This window comes from Saimiri boliviensis, chromosome 16 (assembly GCF_048565385.1).
Source record: "Saimiri boliviensis isolate mSaiBol1 chromosome 16, mSaiBol1.pri, whole genome shotgun sequence".
NCBI lineage: Eukaryota > Metazoa > Chordata > Mammalia > Primates > Cebidae > Saimiri > Saimiri boliviensis.
Window position 1 is genome coordinate 87,972,410 of NC_133464.1, and position 18,797 is coordinate 87,991,206.

The 18,797-nt window shown below is 36.3% G+C and overlaps 1 protein-coding gene and 1 pseudogene across 6 annotated transcripts in view; one reads left to right on the top strand and one right to left on the bottom strand.

Moving 5' to 3' along the window:
- Positions 1-1,511: 1,511 nt before the first annotated feature.
- ZMYM2 (zinc finger MYM-type containing 2) overlaps positions 1,512-18,797 on the bottom strand; it is a 127,392-nt gene continuing 110,106 nt past the window's right edge. For all 6 annotated transcript variants that reach the window (XM_074387944.1, XM_010332154.3, XM_039473201.2 and 3 more), the window contains 4 exons: positions 6,025-6,139; positions 5,142-5,393; positions 4,397-4,517; positions 1,512-2,390 (listed from right to left, as the gene is read on the bottom strand). In XM_074387944.1, the coding sequence (XP_074244045.1) occupies positions 2,198-2,390; positions 4,397-4,517; positions 5,142-5,393; positions 6,025-6,139 (681 nt within the window). In that variant the 3' untranslated portion in view covers positions 1,512-2,197. The remainder of the gene's footprint in view (positions 2,391-4,396; positions 4,518-5,141; positions 5,394-6,024; positions 6,140-18,797) is intronic.
- On the top strand, positions 16,154-17,615 carry LOC120365756 (KRR1 small subunit processome component homolog pseudogene; annotated as a pseudogene).

Consider the following 18,797-nt stretch of genomic DNA (forward strand, 5'->3'; position numbering starts at 1 on the left):
TCAAGTTAATCTATCATTGGATTGCAATCAAGACAAAGACAAGAGCTCTAAATCCTCAATCATGTCCAGATCAAAATTATGTAAGACATTTCCACTTAGAAAAGCTAAAAACGTACAAATGAAGAAAATGTAAATAGCAAGACAAGGTGCTTGAGAGTACTACTATGGCAGAAATTTATGGTATTTGGTAACATATACAATTAAGTGACACCTGGGAAAAACTTTATTGCTCTTGATGGAATATAGCACCACTTTGAAGACTAAAAGATGGTTAGAATTAACCACCTTTTAATCAACAATAGGCATTAATAGGAAAAGTGCTTAAAGAAGTAGTTCTGGAAAAAGGTAAGTTAGAGGAAATTTTTGTATTATATATTTTAAATACGTTACCCACTTGTTTTTGTTAAATAGACAATCGGCAATCTATTTTAGTAATGTAATATCAGATTTGCTATTATCAGTCTGATTATCACTCAGTAATATAAAATCAAGGGACAGAAAAGTCATTCAAACTTATAAAACAAGTTAGAACATTATAAAGTAATTTTATGCCAAAAACATTCAGATAATTATTGCTTAAATATACAACAATCACACCTGTGAAATTTTCCAAATCAGAATTGAGAAAATTTCTTCTGTGTGCTGTAACATTTATCCATATGGGAGAGAGGAATATCTAAAGGACGTGTAGCAATTGCCTAACGACTATGGAAAATAGCTCAATTTCCCCCTGAACAATTTCTAAAAACTAATGCTACAATGGTCATTCAGGAATCAGAGAAAACATGATTACACACCTGCTAGAAAACAGCCAAATGATTTCAAGATAATTTGCAACTAGTACTTTGTTCAGTCTTTAGAAAGTAGATTTTAAGTTTCCTTATTCTAAAAGAAAAGGTCTGGATGGATAAATTGCTACGTAGAAGCACAAAGTTTTTTTTTTTGTTTGTTTTTTTGATGCAATCTTCTAAAAGAAGTAATTTAAAAAGCCAAATAATTTAACATATTTAAATGGGATTTCCTCTGAGATTGACTGTCTCTATTAGTTTCTTTCTTTGTTTCTCAATCATCTGCAATATCAGACTTACTACACTGGTAATCTTCATAATAAAATGTGATCCTATTTTATTTAATGTAGCTTGACTTTCTGTAACTATTTCAAGAGTGGAATTTCTAAAAATAATTTTATCCAATGTAAGCAGGCACAAGAATTCTGATAAAATTGGATAAGTTTTAGAGTACTACACAGGTAATATTGCAGCGTGATCTGTATATGAGAGAAAATAAGAAATAAAAATCAAACCTCTGTAAATGAAGAGGATTTCAGATATTTATGGCTGGCATAAAATAAAACAATTTTATACTTTCATCAGACATTTTTACAAAGAAAATGTCTTGATTATCTTGTTCTCAACTTATAATCATTTATATATATATATACATACACACATACATATATATATATATATATATATATTATTGATTGGGTGATGCAGAAAGCCACAAATGAGAAAAGGACACTAAGGTTTTAATAAGGGGAACAAAAAATTGTTTTCACCAGTATAGATTCACATTACAGTACACCAATATTGACAGCATTCTCTTGTCTATTTTTGGTACAGAAGACGGTATCTCTCTACATAACCTTATTGTAAGGCTTCAGTAACTAAAATGTAAAACAAACAAACAAAAAAATCCCCCCAAAACAAAACAAAAACCCCAGCCTATTAGTTTACAGTTTATTTTAAAAATTCCGAAAGACACTGCAAGTTCTAAACTTTTAGTAGTGCTACCCATACACAACCATCTGGTTAAGAACCCAGTAAAAGAGCCCCCTTCCAAGGAAGCTTTCCAACAGTAGAGTTGTGCAATATGGATGTTTCTTACTACAAGAAAAAAATTATACATGGCACATTCTCATTCATATTCTGTAATGTAAAAAGTTACAAACATACCTAATCAAATAAATAATAATAAAAAAAAGAATTTGAATGTATTTGTTAAGTATCCTAAAACCACTACATAGAATAATGGCAACTTTCACTCACAGATTATTTACATGGTAATACCCAGTGTGGGTACACTGCTACAAAACTCAAAACAGAAGGAGTAAACTTGAAATGTTTTCCATAATAAAGATCTAGCAGCATGACTATCTAATGCTGTTTTATCCCGATTGCTTCCGAAACGTTCCTTTTTAGTCTGTGTCTTCATCCAGTTCGTAATTGTCTTTATCATAAATATCTTTTACTAGAAGAACCCGTACAAGCATATTTTCCAAGGTGTTTCGGTCCAGTGAAGTAGATGTGTACCAGACAGGGCTATCTGTAGAACTAGAGCATTCTGGTTGCAAATAAAAAACATCCATTCTCTGATTAAGATTCTGTGGACTTTGGAGGGGGAGGATGGAGAGAGAAAAAGTCAATTTCAGAAAATACATACAAAATTTCACACAACCTTTTTTTCTTCTTTCAAGACTAATTCAGACCCCATTAATCACATTATATAATCAGACCCTATGCTTCAATGTCTCCACTACTGTCATTAAAGTATTCGCAAAGTTATTTTCTGTGATAGAGATTTCCTACAATTTTAACTCTATTTCACTGAATCCAAGACACTATCAATAGACATACCACTCATTATTTTAACGTTACCATTAAGCAAGTAAAACACTGTCAATTATGATTTCAAGATGCAACGATTTAAACTGTGTATTCCAGTTTCAGAAATAGTAAAATGTGAAAATGTCTTAGAATTGAGGAAATATGGCAGCATATAAAATTTAAAAATTCTTACAGCATTACATAAGGAATAGAAACTTAATTTTTAAAATACCAACAAGGTAATAGTGAGACAGGAATTTCCACGTAGTAAATAGTTACTATCAACCGAAGCCCCTGACGCTGATGCAGCCAGATAAGACCACCGTAAACCATGGTGAGAAGTACAGGCTAAGCGTCCCTAATTAAAAAATCCAAAATCTGAAATTCTTTCAGTGCCAAAGTGATACTAGAAGCGGAAAGTTCCACACCTGACCTCATGTGAGGAGTTTACAGCCAAAACACAGGCACACAGATTATTCAGCATCCCCAAGGGGAAAATAAAATCACCTTTAGGCTACATAAAGTTATCTTCAGTCTACATGTATAAGGTGTATATGAAACATAATGAATTTCATGTTTAGAGTTGGGTCCCATCACCAAGACATTTCATAATGTATACGCAAATATTCCAAATTCTGAAAAAATCTAAAATCTAAAATACTTCTGGTCCAAAGCATTTTGGATAAGAGGCATTCAACTTGTACTACTACCATCGTAAACATGACATTATTGTTTTTTGCAAGTTATTGAGGGCCATCCCAGGGACCTAACTGTAATTTATAAATTTGTTTAAATAGGGAAGTATATTTTGAATTCATGCTGACCTTTTGAATATTAGAGTACTTACTTAAAAGAACAGGCAAGCATAAAATAATCGATGGTCTCTAAATATTTTATTGGCTTAAACTTTTAAAAATGCCTGTTGGTCTGAGATAGCGGGAAAAAAATTCCAGAATATAATTCCATTTTTCATACCTGCTTGACTGTTTTCTCTTAAATGTAAATACTTCATTTACATTTCCACCTATCTATACTACCTTTGAACATACCTTTACACCAGGTGTTGGCAAATTATAGCCACCCACCCGCTTATGTAAAGTTTTATTGCAACACAGCCACATGCCATTAAACTTATATATAGCAGACGGCCGCTTTCTAGTTACAAGAGAACTGATTGGTTACAATAGAGATTTATAGCCCCAAAAGCCTGAAATATTTATCATCTGACTCTTTAAGAAAAAGTTTGTGTCCCCTGCTTTGTGGTCATTGGAATTGCTGTAATTTATAAGAAAATGACAGGCACAGTAGCTCATGACTATAATTCCAGCTCTTTGGGAGGCTGAGGCACGAGGATCAGTTGAGGTCAGGAGTTCAAGACCAGCCTGGGCAACACAGCGAGACTGTCTCTACAAAAAATACAAAAATTAGCCAGCTATGAAGGCACATGCCTGTAGTCCCAGCAGTTTGAGGTTGCAGTGAGCTGTGATCATGTGCCACTGCACTCTAGTCTGGGTGAGAGAGCAAGACCCCAACTCAAAAAAAAAAAAAAAAAAAAAAAAAGACAGCAGTAGTAATTTCATTAGTAGAGGGTGATTTCTTAACATGTGCTTAAACTCTAAGTATGATGCATAAGCTGGGTATTTCAAACTAAAAGATAATAACTGGATGAACTTGAGTATAACTGAGAGAGAAGAACTCTCAGAAAAAATCCATTTAAAACACCATTTAATGTTAAATTTAAATCAGCCAACTTCTACCATTTTTAAAAGTGAAGTATCATTAACACTCACCTTTTAGACAAGTAGCATTCAAACATTTTCACAGGACATCTGGAAGGATTGGCTGTGTTTTCAATTTGTTCAAATACTGGTTCATCATCTTCATGTTTTCTTTTTCCAGTAGTAATTTTATCTTAAAAAATAAAAATGAAATAAACCTCCTAAACTAAGTTTAAAGAAAGACAAAGATCACTCCTGCTATCTGCTATATACCAAAGAACAGGACTAGGTGCCCCTTGGAGTTCTAAGTTAAGGCTCTTCTGCTAACAAATTTTTCAAACAAAAGGAACTAAGACATCTTAAGAAGCCATAGGTTGTCTTATTTTATAAAAATGACAGTCCTTAGATTCTTAACAGGTGACCCAGGTGGTCTTTAATAATGCAAGGTTTGGATATTCCTACTATAGACAATCTCAAAATGGAAATCCAGGCCGGGTGTGGTGGCTCACCCCTGTAATCCCAGCACTTTGGGAGGCCGAGGTGGGCAGATCACCTGAGGTCAGGAGTTTAAGACCAGCCTGACCAACATGGAGAAACCCTGTTTCTACTAAAAATACAATGTCAACCAGGCATGGTGGCACATGCCTATAATCCCAGCTACTCGGGAGGCTGAGGCAGGAGAATCGCTTGAACCCAGGAGGTGGAGGCTGTGGTGAGCCAAGACTGCACCATTGCACTCCAGCCTGGGCAACAAGAGAGAAACTCCATCTCAAAAAAAAAAAAAAAAAAAAAAAAAGGAAGATATCTGTTACACTACCTTCATTATCTGTTCCGCATAAGGAAGACACTTGGTATCGAAGACATGCTTTGTTTTCCATCGTTAAAGGATTTTTTTTCCAATGCCTAAACACAGTGCCAAAGGAAAGTCTTAAGTGTTGTTCCACTGTTTTCAGGCCAAAATACTTAGTGTTAAAGTAGAACAGTGTATTCAGAAGAGCTACTGGAGAGTGTGATCCTAGTTGTTTTATCCTCCAGAGATAGTCTTCTTCAACTCGAGAGAATATTGACCCTTAAATAGAGAGAACTATTTTAAAAGAATTATAATAAATAAAAGTTTTCATTTAACCATCTAGAAGTAGATACAGTTAATTTAAGGACAAATCTATACCATTAACTTAGATCAACTAGAGTAATTTTAGAAATACTTATGCAGCTAATAATACAGAGGCTACTATGGAATTATTATCTATGGAATAAGGGACTGGATGTTTGCTTCTGTTCTTCGGTAGAACAAGCAAACAGTGGTCAGAAAAAATGTAAATCCTTTTAAAATTAAAATTGGGGAATTTAAATTCCTGAAAAAAATTGGTGACTCCATATACATACACATTTTCTTCATACATTGAAAACAGTGGTTTAAGAGAAATTTACATCAGAAATGCCACCAGAAGGCTTAAGACATGAACATACAGTTTCATACTCCAGAGGAAGTAGATCACATTTCTTACAAAGTTCTTCATAAACACTAGTTATTGACCACATTCATTTCTAATTCAACAAGAGGTGAACATCAGGTAAGCTCGTAAGTGTTCAGAAAATGTTAACTAATTTAAATGACTTCTTAATATTTTCAAACATACTCTGTAAAAAAAAAAATCCCGATATCAAGAGAGCAACACCCTTATTTAAAACAGCATTACCATCTGGAAGTATACTTGGTTGCCAGCTTCGTAGTATTTTATTCAATTCTTGCTCAAAAGTTTGGTATCCAGGATCAATAAATATGTTGTCTTTTCGATTACTTCCACACAAGTACTACAAAAAAAAAAAAAGCCCCACAAACTTTCTTGAAAGAAAATCAGCTAATTATAAATAGTGAACATATTATACTTTCTTAAGAAAAAAAATAAAGTTTTATGTCTTTGAAATACAAGCATACTACTAATAAAACATGAGTGACATTTTATGAATGTACCTAGAAATTATAAAAAACCATAAATTATCAACAGATCTTTTGCTTGAAGCACTCAAAACTGAAACACCCCAGAATCGAGAATATAAAAACTGGATGATAATCTTCAGTCTGTCAGACAAAAAACAAAACAAAACAAAATCTGGTTCCAGGGTTTATTATATAGAACATAAAGAAAAATTTAAATTTTAAAGTAAGATTGATTTTTTTTTTTTTTAAGTTTTTTTCTTATAAAGTAAGAGTAATCAAGGTAGTAACTGAAGAAAAACAGAAGGCCGGGCGCGGTGGCTCAAGCCTGTAATCCCAGCACTTTGGGAGTCCGAGGCGGGTGGATCACGAGGTCGAGAGATCGAGACCATCCTGGTCAACATGGTGAAACCCCGTCTCTACTAAAAATACAAAAAAAAAATTAGCTGGGCATGGTGGCGTGTGCCTGTAATCCCAGCTACTCAGGCGGCTGAAGCAGGAGAATTGCTTGAACCCAGGAGGCGGAGGTTGCGGTGAGCCGAGATCGTGCCATTGCACTCCAGCCTGGGTAACAAGAGCGACACTCTGTCTCAAAAAAAAAAAAAAAAAAAAAAAAAGAAAAGAAAAACAGAGTGGTAAGGATGGGGTGAAATGTTATCGTAGCTATTGAAAGCTCTCTTCTAGCACTCTGACTTTGTCAGGCTAACACTTTTTTCTTATTGTCTCTATATTTCTAATTCTCCACCTGTACAACAGTGTAAATTTATGAATCTTGTAACTCACTGTTACAAACCTAGAAAAACCTTAACAGTGAGGGTGGTTACAAAATCATTTAAAGTACTAATATTTATTAGTGAAATTTAAAAAAGAAAACATAAAATTATATGATAATAGTACAAAGGACAGAAGGCAAGAATTGGGAACACACTGTTCTATGGCTCTTAAACTACATGTTAAGTAGGATAGTATTATTTGAAGGTAAACATGTAATTAAAGATGCAGATTGTAAACCTAAGGCAACAAATAAAAAAACTTAAAAGGTACAAATAATAAGCCAATAGTGGAAATAAAGTGGAATCATAAAACAGAAAAAGATGCAAAAAGAAACAACAGATAGAATACAAAACCACCTGAAGGAAAACAGATGTTAATCCGATGACAGCAGTGATCATGTTACATGGAAAAGGTCTAAGCCAAGGTTAGCAAACTAGAGTCCTGGAGCCATACCTGGCCCATGCTTATTTTAAAATTTTCTTGGAATACCAACATACTGGTTCATTTGCATACTGTCTACAGCAGCTTTCATATTATAATGGCATAGTTGAATGGCTGCATGACACAGACAAGCATGACTTGTAATCATGTACCATTTGGTCCTTTATTTTAAAAGTCTGTTGCTTCCTGCGCTAAACAGCAATTAATAGACAGATACTGGGCTGGAAGAAGTGGCTCATGCCTGTAATCTCAGCACTTTGGGAGGCCAAAGCCGGTGGGGATCACTTGAGCTCAGGAGTTCCAAGACGAGCCTGGGCAAGATGTTGAGACCCGTCTCTTAAAAAAAAAAAAAATAAATAAGTACAGGGTCGGGCGAGGTGGCTCAAGCCTGTAATCCCAGCACTTTGGGAGGCCAAGGCAGGTGGATCAAGAGGTCAACAGATCAAGACCATCCTGGCCAACATGGTGAAACCCCATCTCTACTAAAAATACAAAAATTGGGCCGGACGCGGTGGCTCAAGCCTGTAATCCCAGCACTTTGGGAGGCCGAGGTGGGTGGATCACGAGGTCAAGAGATCGAGACCATCCTGGTCAACATGGTGAAACCCCGTCTCTACTAAAAATACAAAAAATTAGCTGGGCATGGTGGCACGTGCCTGTAATCCCAGCTACTCAGGAGGCTGAGGCAGGAGAACTGCCTGAACCCAGGAGGCGGAGGTTGCGGTGAGCCGAGATCGCGCCATTGCACTCCAGCCTGAGTAACAAGAGGAAAACTCCGCCTCAAAAAAAAAAAAAAAAAAAAAAAAAAGCAAAAATTAGCTGGGTGTGGTGGCGCGCGCCTGTAATCCCAGCTACTCAGGAGGCTGAGGCAGGAGAATTGCTTGAACCCAGGAGGTGGAGGTTGCAGTGAGCTGAGATGGCACCACTGCACTCCAGCCTGGCACCTGGCAACGGAGTGAGACTCTGTCTCAAAAAAAAAAAAAAAAGTACAAAAATTAGCCAGGCATGGTGGCGTGTGCCTGTAGTTCCAGCTACTTGAGGGCTGGCGCAGGAGAATAGCTTGAGCCTGGGAGGCCAAGGCTGCAGTACGCCACAAGATCACACCACTGTTCTCCAGCCTGGGACAGAGTGGGACCCAGTCTCAAAAAAAAAAAATAGACAGATATTGTCAGATTCAATTTTTTTAAGGCAAGGTTCAACAATATGCTATCTACAAAAACCCTATTTTAAATAAAAGAACAGGTAAGTGAAAAGTAAAAGAAAAAATGTACATCATGTATACACTAATCAAAATGTAAGAATGCCATCATCTGAGTTGATCCGATGTTATTCAAACTAGTCAAAAGGTTATGTTAGCAAATTCTAAAACAGTAGAACAAAAACTCCTAATTAATGTCTTTCAAATACAACGATAGACCAATAAAAATCAATAAGGTGACAATGGAAAATCAATAAGGTGACAATGCTAGATTTCTCCCCTGCTTTTGGGTTAGTCAAGGGGTAGATGCTCTAACAATACCATTTCTAAACTATCTGCAGATCCTCATCGTTATGAATGAGAATAGCACTGATTGCTTAAAATACAACATCATGATTCCATCTATTCAATGAGACTATAAACCTTTGTATTGTTCCTGGATTTCTAAAACTACAAACTTAGTTGAGTATTACATAAAACAATCACTAAAATCCCCAAGTTTAGAATAGCAATTTATACTTTTTGTTTTTATCATAAAGCAACATGCATAATAAAAAATGAGGTAAGGCTGGGTGCGGTGGCTCACCATAATCCCAGCACTTGGGAGGCTGAGGCGGGTGGATCATGAGGTCAGGAGTTCAAGACCAGCCTGGCCATGATAGTAAAACCCCGTCTCTATTAAAATACAAAAATTAGCTGGGTGTGGTAGCAAGCACCTCTAATCCCAGCTACTTGGGAGGCTGAGGCAGAGAACTGCTTGAACTTGGGAGGCAGAGTTTGCAGTGAGCCAAGATAGCGCCACTGCATTCCAGCCTGGGTGAAGCAGCAAGACTCTATCTCAAAAAACAAAAACAGGCCGGGCGCGGTGGCTCAAGCCTGTAATCCCAGCACTTTGGGAGGCCGAGGCGGGTGGATCACAAGGTCAAGAGATCGAGACCATCCTGGTCAACATGGTGAAACCCCGTCTCTACTAAAAATACAAAAAAATAGCTGGGCATGGTGGTGCGTGCCTGTAATCCCAGCTACTCAGGAGGCTGAGGCAGGAGAATTGCCTGAACCCAGGAGGCGGAGGTTGCGGTGAGCCGAGATCGCGCCATTGCACTCCAGCCTGGGTAACAAGAGCGAAACTCCGTCTCAAAAAAAAAAAAAAAAAAAAAAAAAACAAAAACAAAAACAAAAACAAAAAAAAAGCAGAGGGAAAGGATTCTGAAATAATTATTTTCATCTGTAAATCCAGCACAAAGAGAAAATTTCTGTGTAATGTTCAGACCCTTAGCATAATAATAAACCAAAAACTACTAAGTTCCCAACTCAGCTCTACTAAAAGCAGTTCCTAAATGAAGCGCCAATACTTAATCCTTCTGAAAAGGTTTCTCTAGGCAATCGATGATAAATGATCTGCGGCTCTCGTTACAGAATGAATTACTTTATTACTCATTGCGGCAGCATGGGAAGCAATGCCATATTATTGTTGCTGTTATTTTCCATCATAAGCAGTCACAACTTACAAACATCTATTATAGACATACATGGTTGCCTTATCATCAAAGCCCTTGCAACCAATGAGAATCTACAGAGGAAAAGAATGTATGGTTTCAGAACAGAGGCAAAGGAAAACGTGTGAAGAGAGCAGCAACTTATAGTAACGAATCCTACAGAAAACTCCCTGATAGAACAGGCCTGTCTGAAGAGTAGCTTTCTTAATTAAGAAAAAAAAAAACAAAAAACTTCACAGAGTCTACAATTATAAAATTATTTGAATTAATAAGCATACATTTTAAAAAATATAAATTCCTTTTATAAGAGTTACTGGTCTCTCATTTTACTTAGATTTCTTTGGGACTATAGGTGAAAGATCTAGCGTTTCCTAGATAATTCTGGAACATCTATAAAGAGCAGTTATCAAATGATAAAAATAGAACATGTTACACAATTAACTTTAAATATCCTAGTTGTGACATTTTATTTTTATTTTATTTATTTATTTTTTGAGACAGAGTCTTACTCTGTCACCCAGGCTGGAGTACAGTGGGGTGATCTTGGCTCATGCTGCCTCTGGCTCCCAGGTTCCAGGGATCCTCCTGCCTCAGCCTCCAGGCTGAGGTTACAGGTGTGTGTCATACGCCTGGCTAATTTTTGTATTTTTAGTAGAGATAGTTCTACTGTCTCTACGAAAATACAAAAAAGTTCATCATGGGTTTCACCATGTTGTCTAGGCTGGTCTTGAACTCCTGATCTCAGGTGATCCACCCACCTTGGCCTCCCAAAATGCTAGGATTACAGGCATGAGTCACTGCACCCGGCCCACATTTTAAAAATTAAAAAGAAACAAGTATAATATCTTACTTAACCCAATATATCCAAAACATGTAATTCCAACATATAATGTAAAAATATTTAATATTTTAAAAATACAAATTCTTTAAAATCTTGTATACATTTTACACTCAGAACACGTCTCACTTCAGATGAGCCACATTTCAAAAGCCCTGTTTCTTATGGATTAAAAACATTTTGTAGGGCAAAGCAGCACATTGATAGATATGCACTTACCTAAACACAAATTACAGTTCTGGTACTTGAGAAGCAGAACGAAAATCTCATAAAACACAGCTAATAGAGAGTTGAAAAGCGTGTATTTTAGATATGTTCAGACTATTGGCATGTTTGTTCAGACAAGTACAGTCACTAATATGACAAACAATAACACTGTTAAATGTTTTGGAGAGCTAGCTACAGCAAGAAACATTATGTGTAACAATATACATGAGAATTTATAAAATTAAATAAATATTGGGAGTATAAGACATTCATAATTTGAGGGCAATCAGATTTTCCTTTAAGTCTCTCAAATCAGTTGTTTTATTAAATGTTATCTGACTAAAGCTTAATAATAATATAAAATAACCCACCATTAATTAATTTAAGCTACAAATCAGCCATTCTGCACAATAATTTGTGTTTCAATGAAAATATTTCAGCTTTCAGATGCCTATGCCCAAGAAAAAAAAATTTCAAGTGTCATCTTTAAAAATACTTAAAACTTTTTCATGTTTCTCCCTGGATAAAGATGAAATCTAAACATTTTATCAAGGAACAGAGGCCTTTGTGATATGACTCTTACTTACCACAGCCCCCACCCTCATCACCTCAAAGCTCTCTCCACTTCACATTCTACATTCCAGCCAGGCTAAGTAGCTCCTGGTAAACTGTGCCCTTGTACTGCCACTGTCCTTCTCTCATGCTTTTGCTGAATAAATTTCTACAAGTGCTTCAAATTCAATTTAAAATTTAAAACTCAGTGTCTTCTACATTCCTATACTTTTTTATAGTATATACTTAGGTAGAATTAATTAGTTCCAATTCGGTGTTACTTATACACAATGAATATAACATTATTTAAATATTATTTGTCTGTGTATTTCAAATCTTTGAGTGGAACATACTGTAATGGCTTTTAATTCAAACTGCTCACCAGATTAAAAATCTATGAGCTGTGTAACTTGGGCAATATCCTCATCAAAAAATGCTGATTATAGTAAAGTTGTTGAGAGGACTGAAGGACAGATCAAGCATGTAGCACAGTACATGGAAAGCAGTAAACAGTCAGCAAATGTAAGCTGTCAACACGCTTATCTCAATCTCCAAAGCCTATTCCAGTTCCAGCATCCAGTATACGATAGCACTTTGACTAATGTTTGCGGAATTAACCAATGAAAGAAGGATTCAAATACCCTAAGTCAACCTCATCAATCCTATTAAAAAATAAAGAGGCTGGGCATGGTGGCTCACGCCTCAACACTCTGGGAGGCTGAGGCAGGTGGATCACGAGGTCAAGAGATCGAGACCATCCTGGCCAACACGGTGAAACCCTGTCTCTACTAAAAATACAAAATTTAGCTGGGCATGGTGGCACGTGCCTGTAGTTCCAGCTACTGGGAAGGCTGAGGCAGTAGAATCACTTGAACTGGGGAGGCAGAGGCTGCAGTGAGCTAAGATCACGCCACTGCATTTCAGCCTGGCAACAGAGCAAGACTCTGTCTCAAAAAAAGGAGAAAAGAAAAGAAAAGAAAATTCTTAAGGCCCTCTGAATAAAGAAAGCTTAAATAAGTTTAGAAATCCTCTATATGTATTTCAATAGAATTTAATTATTTGAAAACTATCCATTTACACAGAAATTAACAAGTCACATTGTGAGTTTACTATATTTTTAGATTTAGTTAAGTTTTTTCTTTTTAAAAAACACATCCCTCCATATAAAAGACTTAACACAAACTAAAAAATATAAACAACCTATTAGACAATGGGGAAACTCAGAGAAAAGTAAATGATCAATAAACACAAAAAGATCCTCAAACTTTTGGGGAAAGAAATGTGTTGATAGCTTTAAAAATAAAAAATACACTTTTCTTAAGATCCAATAATAGTCTTTCAGGAATCTTATCTCAGAAATAAAAGCATCAGTTCTTTAGGATAATTATATTTGTGTGAGGCAGGAGGGAAGCAGAGGAAGAAGGAAAGTATATACACTCTCTTAACAGCAAAATTCTATGAGACAAAGAGAATGGTCATCATTGTGGAAATTACTAAATTAACTGTGGTACAGCACACAATGAGATATATAAACAGGCTGTGGAAGTGTATAATACAGTCTAGTGCTCCTAGTTGACAAAACTACTACCTCTTTCATCAGGTTCATAAAAAAACAGAGAAATATACACATCTAGCTAACAGTGATAAGGGGGGAGATATTAAAGAAAAAAAGGCAGTCGGGCATGATGGCTATTGCCTATAATCCTAGTACTTTGGGAGGCTGAGGTGGGTGGATCACCTGAGGTCAGGAGTATGAGACCAGCCTGGTCAACATAGTAAAACCCCATCTCTACTAAAAATACAAACAAAACAAAACAAAAAACCAAAAACCCAGCCAGGTGTGGTGGCTCATTCCTGTAATCCCAGCTACTTGTGAGGGTGAGGCAGGAGAATTGCTTGAACCCAGGAGGCAGAGGTTGCAGTGAGCTGAGATGGCGCCACTGCACTCCAGCCTGGGTGATAAAGTGAGACTCCATCTCAAAAAAAAAAAAAAAAGTATCTACAGTTCTTAATAAATTTAATATGACAGATATGTGTTCACATACGTAAAACAGTATACGAAAGAATGATCATGAAATGTTAATGCTGGTTATCGTAGGATTTTGTATCATTTTCCTTCTTCCTCAAACATTTCTATGTGAACATTTAACAGTAACCACCATTCCTTATACAAAATCAGTGGAGGAAAGTCAGTTACTTTGAGGAAGAGTTTAAAAAAAAAAAAAAAGCTGTGCTCCCCTTTCATACAGTACTATTTACAATTATATTTAATTTTTCAATGTACAAAACAGAAATGACTATTTACTTCAGCAGACATTTGTAAGACTTAGTCCTTATGACAAAAGATTTTGTTTCTTCTATAGATATATGGAAGAAAATCATACTTCCTGTCAACTGTATCTTTATTGTCAGATGTGAGCAAAACTAATGAATGCAACAGAAATACATGCACCCTCTTCCAAAAATAGCTTCTATTTCTGTACACACCTTGAACTAACATTAAACAGCACTGATTTCTGGAAAAGTTTACTTTAGTTATCTTATCTTTATACTGAGTTTCAGGATTACTTTTAAAGCTGCTTATAAATACCACAGAGTTTTTGAAAAGAAGTCAAGTCTGTGATAATGTATTCAATAATGAAAATAGATATTCCACAATTTTTAAAAACTGTGGTAAACTGTAGAACAAAAATTTACCATCTTTAACATTTTTAAACGTGCAGTTCAGTAGTAAAACAACTTTTTAAGGAAACATTCATCAATACATAAGGAGCCTATTTTAAAAAGGAAGGAAGCCAGGCACAGAGGCTCAAGCCTGTTAATTTCAACACTCTGGGAGGCCAAGGCAGGTGGATTGCTTGAGCCCAGGAGAGTTCGAGACCAGACTGGGCAACATGGTGAAACCCCATCTCTACAAAAAAAACAAAAACAAAAACAAAAACAAAATACAAAAGTTAGCCAGGTGTGGTGGTATGTGCCCACATTCCCAGCCACTTAAAAGGGCTGAGGCGGAAGGATCACTTGAGCCCAGGAGATTGAGGGTGTACTAAGCAGAGATCACACCACTGTACTCCACCCTGGGCGACATAGTAAGACTCTGTCACTCACACTCACATACACACACACGAAATTCTGACATATGCTACACAACACAGATGAACCTTGAGTATATTAAGCTAAGTGAAATGAGCCAGATTCAAAAGGACAAATACTGTATGATTCCACTTATATGAGGTGCCTATGGTAGTCAAAATCATAGAGATAGAAGGTAGAATAGTGGCTTTTCAGGGCTCAGTAGAGAAGGAAATGGAGACTTATTATTTAATGAGTACAGAGTTTCAGTTCTGCAAGATGAAGAGTTCTAGAGACAGATGGTGATGATGGTTCCACAACAATGTGAATGTACTTAATGCCAGTGGACTGTACCCTTAAAAATGGTTAAAACCATAAATTTTATGTTATGTATATTTTACTATAGTAACAAAAACAGAAAAAAAAAAACCTATTTAAGACATACTTTAGAATCATTCATTATGGAATCCACTTGGCTCTCAAACCTCTAATAGTATTGGAGTTCTAATATTTACATAATCCATTCAATAAAACGCAATCCAGAGACTCAATTTCATGTGATATCGTTTTCCTTAAGTAAAGGAAAATTAAAACACAACATACAAAAATTTGTGATGTTAAGTAAACTAGTTTTAGAGAAAACTTTACAGTTTTAAAAAGTTTCCTGAAAAAGAAGAAAGTCTAAAATCAATTATCTAAGCTTCCACCTTAAGAAACTGGATTAAAAGAAAGCCAATTAAGATTAAGGAAATAATAAAGATCAGACTCAATACAAGAGAAAAATTAAAATGATACACCTTTAGCTATATGAGTGTCTAGGCAAACTACACAGCCCTACCTAGCTAGCTCCAGTGGGCCCAATCCCACAAGCCTGTGACCTAAGAATTATTTTCTTTTATTTTATAAATGGTTACAATTTAAAGCAGTTATATGTAAGTAGCTATACTACATTCTAAATGTTTAACTCTTGGTCTGCAAAGTGTAAACTATTTACTATCTTGCCCTTTACAGAAAAGTTGACTGATTCCTGAGCTGGACTGTTCAACAAACAAGAGAGTAGCTAGGATTATAGGAGCCCCACCACCACGCCCAGCTAATTTTTGCATTTTTAATAGATGCGGGATTTTACCATGTTGGCCTGGTTGGTCTAGAACTCTTGATGACTTCAGGTGATCCACCTGCCTTGGCCTCCTAAAGTGCTGGGATTACAGGCATGAGCCATCGTGCCTGGCCCCAACTCCTTTCTTTTATGAAGCCACTATTACCCCCAAATCAAAGCCAGGTTTCCAGCTCCACCAGAAGCAATTTGAAAATGGTGTCTTCCTCTCTGAATCGGCTAGAAAAAATGGGTGGAAAAAGCGAATTTCGTAACCAGAAGCAGAAGCCGGAGACACCAAAATGAATGGGAACTCCTTACTGTTCCTGATGGTTGGAAGAAACCAGCTCTTTCTAAAGAGGGCAATCCCAGAGGACTCTTGAAGGAAAGCAATTATGCAACTTTATTCCCAAAATAGAGAGGCTTGCTTGAAAGAGTGCTGGCCATTGGTACAGAAAGCCTAGAATGATCATCAATGTTAGTGCACTGTACACCAGATCCAGGGCAGCATGACTGTTTGTACTGAGGCAAAAGAATAGGGTCTGGGAGCGGGGAACCTAAGGCCAATTAATGCCAACTTCCTAAAGCTGAACCAAAAGGGAAAACTCCATCTCCCCACGCCTGTGTAACAAAGGATCAAAGGCTACTCTCCCTACAATCCTCCCCCTCCGCCAGATCTCAGGTGGAAAGAGAGAGTACCTGATGGTGGGCACCTGTAATCCCAGCTACTCAGAAGGCTGAGGCAGGAGAATCACTTGAACCCAGAGGCAGAGGCTGCAGTAAGCAGGGACGGCAACACCGCACTCCCGCCTGGGCGACAGAGCAAGACTTCGTCTCAAAAAATATATATATATACACTTTTGATCCATATTCCATCACTGGAACCAGAGCTCGAAAACTGTTAGCAAGGAGTGTTTCATTTGAACATGCAGTACGAATTCTTCAGGATGATGTTGTATGTAACATCATTAAAACAGGTTCTTTAGTAAGAAATAAAGAGATTTGTAAAAAGACAACAGCTTTTTAGTCCCAAAGGGTCCATATTGAGGAACTCTTAATGAACTTGTTCCATCACGGTTCAGGGAAACACAGTTTCAGCCAATGGACCTTTTAGTGGCTTAAAAAAGAGGTTTGAAAAGTAGTCCTAGAATATTCATCCAATTTATAATATTAAAACCTTAATGATTAAAAGAGTTGGAAAAAGATTCTGAATTTCATTAACGAAGTTGGGAGAGATTTTTGCCACAATTCAAACAAAAACATGAATAAATGCAAGGAACCAAAAGAGAAAAATGTTAAGAGAGAATATACATCATTCCCACTTTCACAGCCAGAAAGTCAGACTGATAAACAAACTGGCTAGAGGTGAATACTTTTCGAAGGTGAATCAGAAGCAGTAGCAGAAAATGGAAGCAAGAAAGGCTAAACAAGCAGAAGCCCTCAGTAAGAGACGAAAAAAGAAACAAAGCTTTATTCCACCTAAAGAAAAACCAGATGTGAAACCTAAGGAAGCTTCTACTGAAACTAAAATTCATGTGGCCACCCTCAATAAAAAGTTAGGAAGGCAAAGAATAAGAAAGTGGGGGCTCTTACAGCTGAAGAAATTATGCTTGAAGTGAAAGCAGATGAAAAGAAAAAGAAGAAAAAAAAAGTAACATACCAAAAACCTCTTGACTAGATCTTATGAAGCTATCTCCTTTTGTAGAGGATTTTGAGATACCAGGGCATTAATTGCCTTATTTGTGAGAAATAATACTCTGATCACCTTTTTTTCTGAGTTTTTGTTGTTGTTGTTCATAGAACAATGTTCTTTATAAATACAAATTATTGTTAAAAAAAAAAAAACAACAACCTCAGAGCTACTTATTCTCATCAACATCTACAAAAATCATCAACAATATATTAGCACATCTAATCTGGCATTATATAAATAAGGTAACATTGTGGGTGGAGTCTATCCAAGAATGCTAGGCTGGTTTAATGTCTGAAAATTAATAATCATACCATTAGTAAGAGGGAAAATCCATATCTTAACAGATACAAAAAAGCAGTTGACAAAATTCAATAAGCATTTATGATTTTTTTTTTTTAAACCTCTTGGCAACAAAATAAAAAGTTAAAAAATCCTCAGTCAACTAAGAATGGAAGAAACTTCCTCAACTTAGTAACAGGAAGCTACCAAAAAAACCCTAATGGGTGCATCATACTTAATGGTCAAAGACAAAATACTTCCCTCTAACATCAGGAACTAGGCAAGAGTTTCTGCTATCACTAATTCCACTCAACACTGTACTAGGGGTTGGGTGGCAGGAGAGAAAAATGGGAGAAGGTCTTAAGCAATGTAATAAAGCATAGAAAAGAAAGATCAGAAAGACGTAAAACTGTCCTTATTCATAAGTGACATGATTGTGTATACAGAAAATTCGAAAACATATTTAAAAAATAACAAAAGACCACCTACTGGAATAGTGAACCTAAGAATATATAAAAATTAATTATATTTATATGTGCAAGTAATGCCAGAGGAAATAGCCAAAAGAGCAGAAAGCACTGTCTCTAGGGAGAGGAACTATATAGACTAGAGATGGGTGGAAGAGAGAACCCCTTATTTTGTTATTTTTGTTGATTTGAAAAGTTTTATTATCTAAATGGTAAGCTTTTAAGCCTTGTTTCTAGCAGAAACTTCTAAATGAAATTTCATACATAACCCCAAAACACAGCCCTGAAAAAGTAGAAATGAATTAAAACAAGAGGAGCCTAGAACTCAACCTCTCTCCTTCCTTCCGAGTTAATTTGCAACGACCCTAGTGCTGCTCTCTACAGCACTTTAAAAAAGTTGATCTAGATAACAGAATTATGT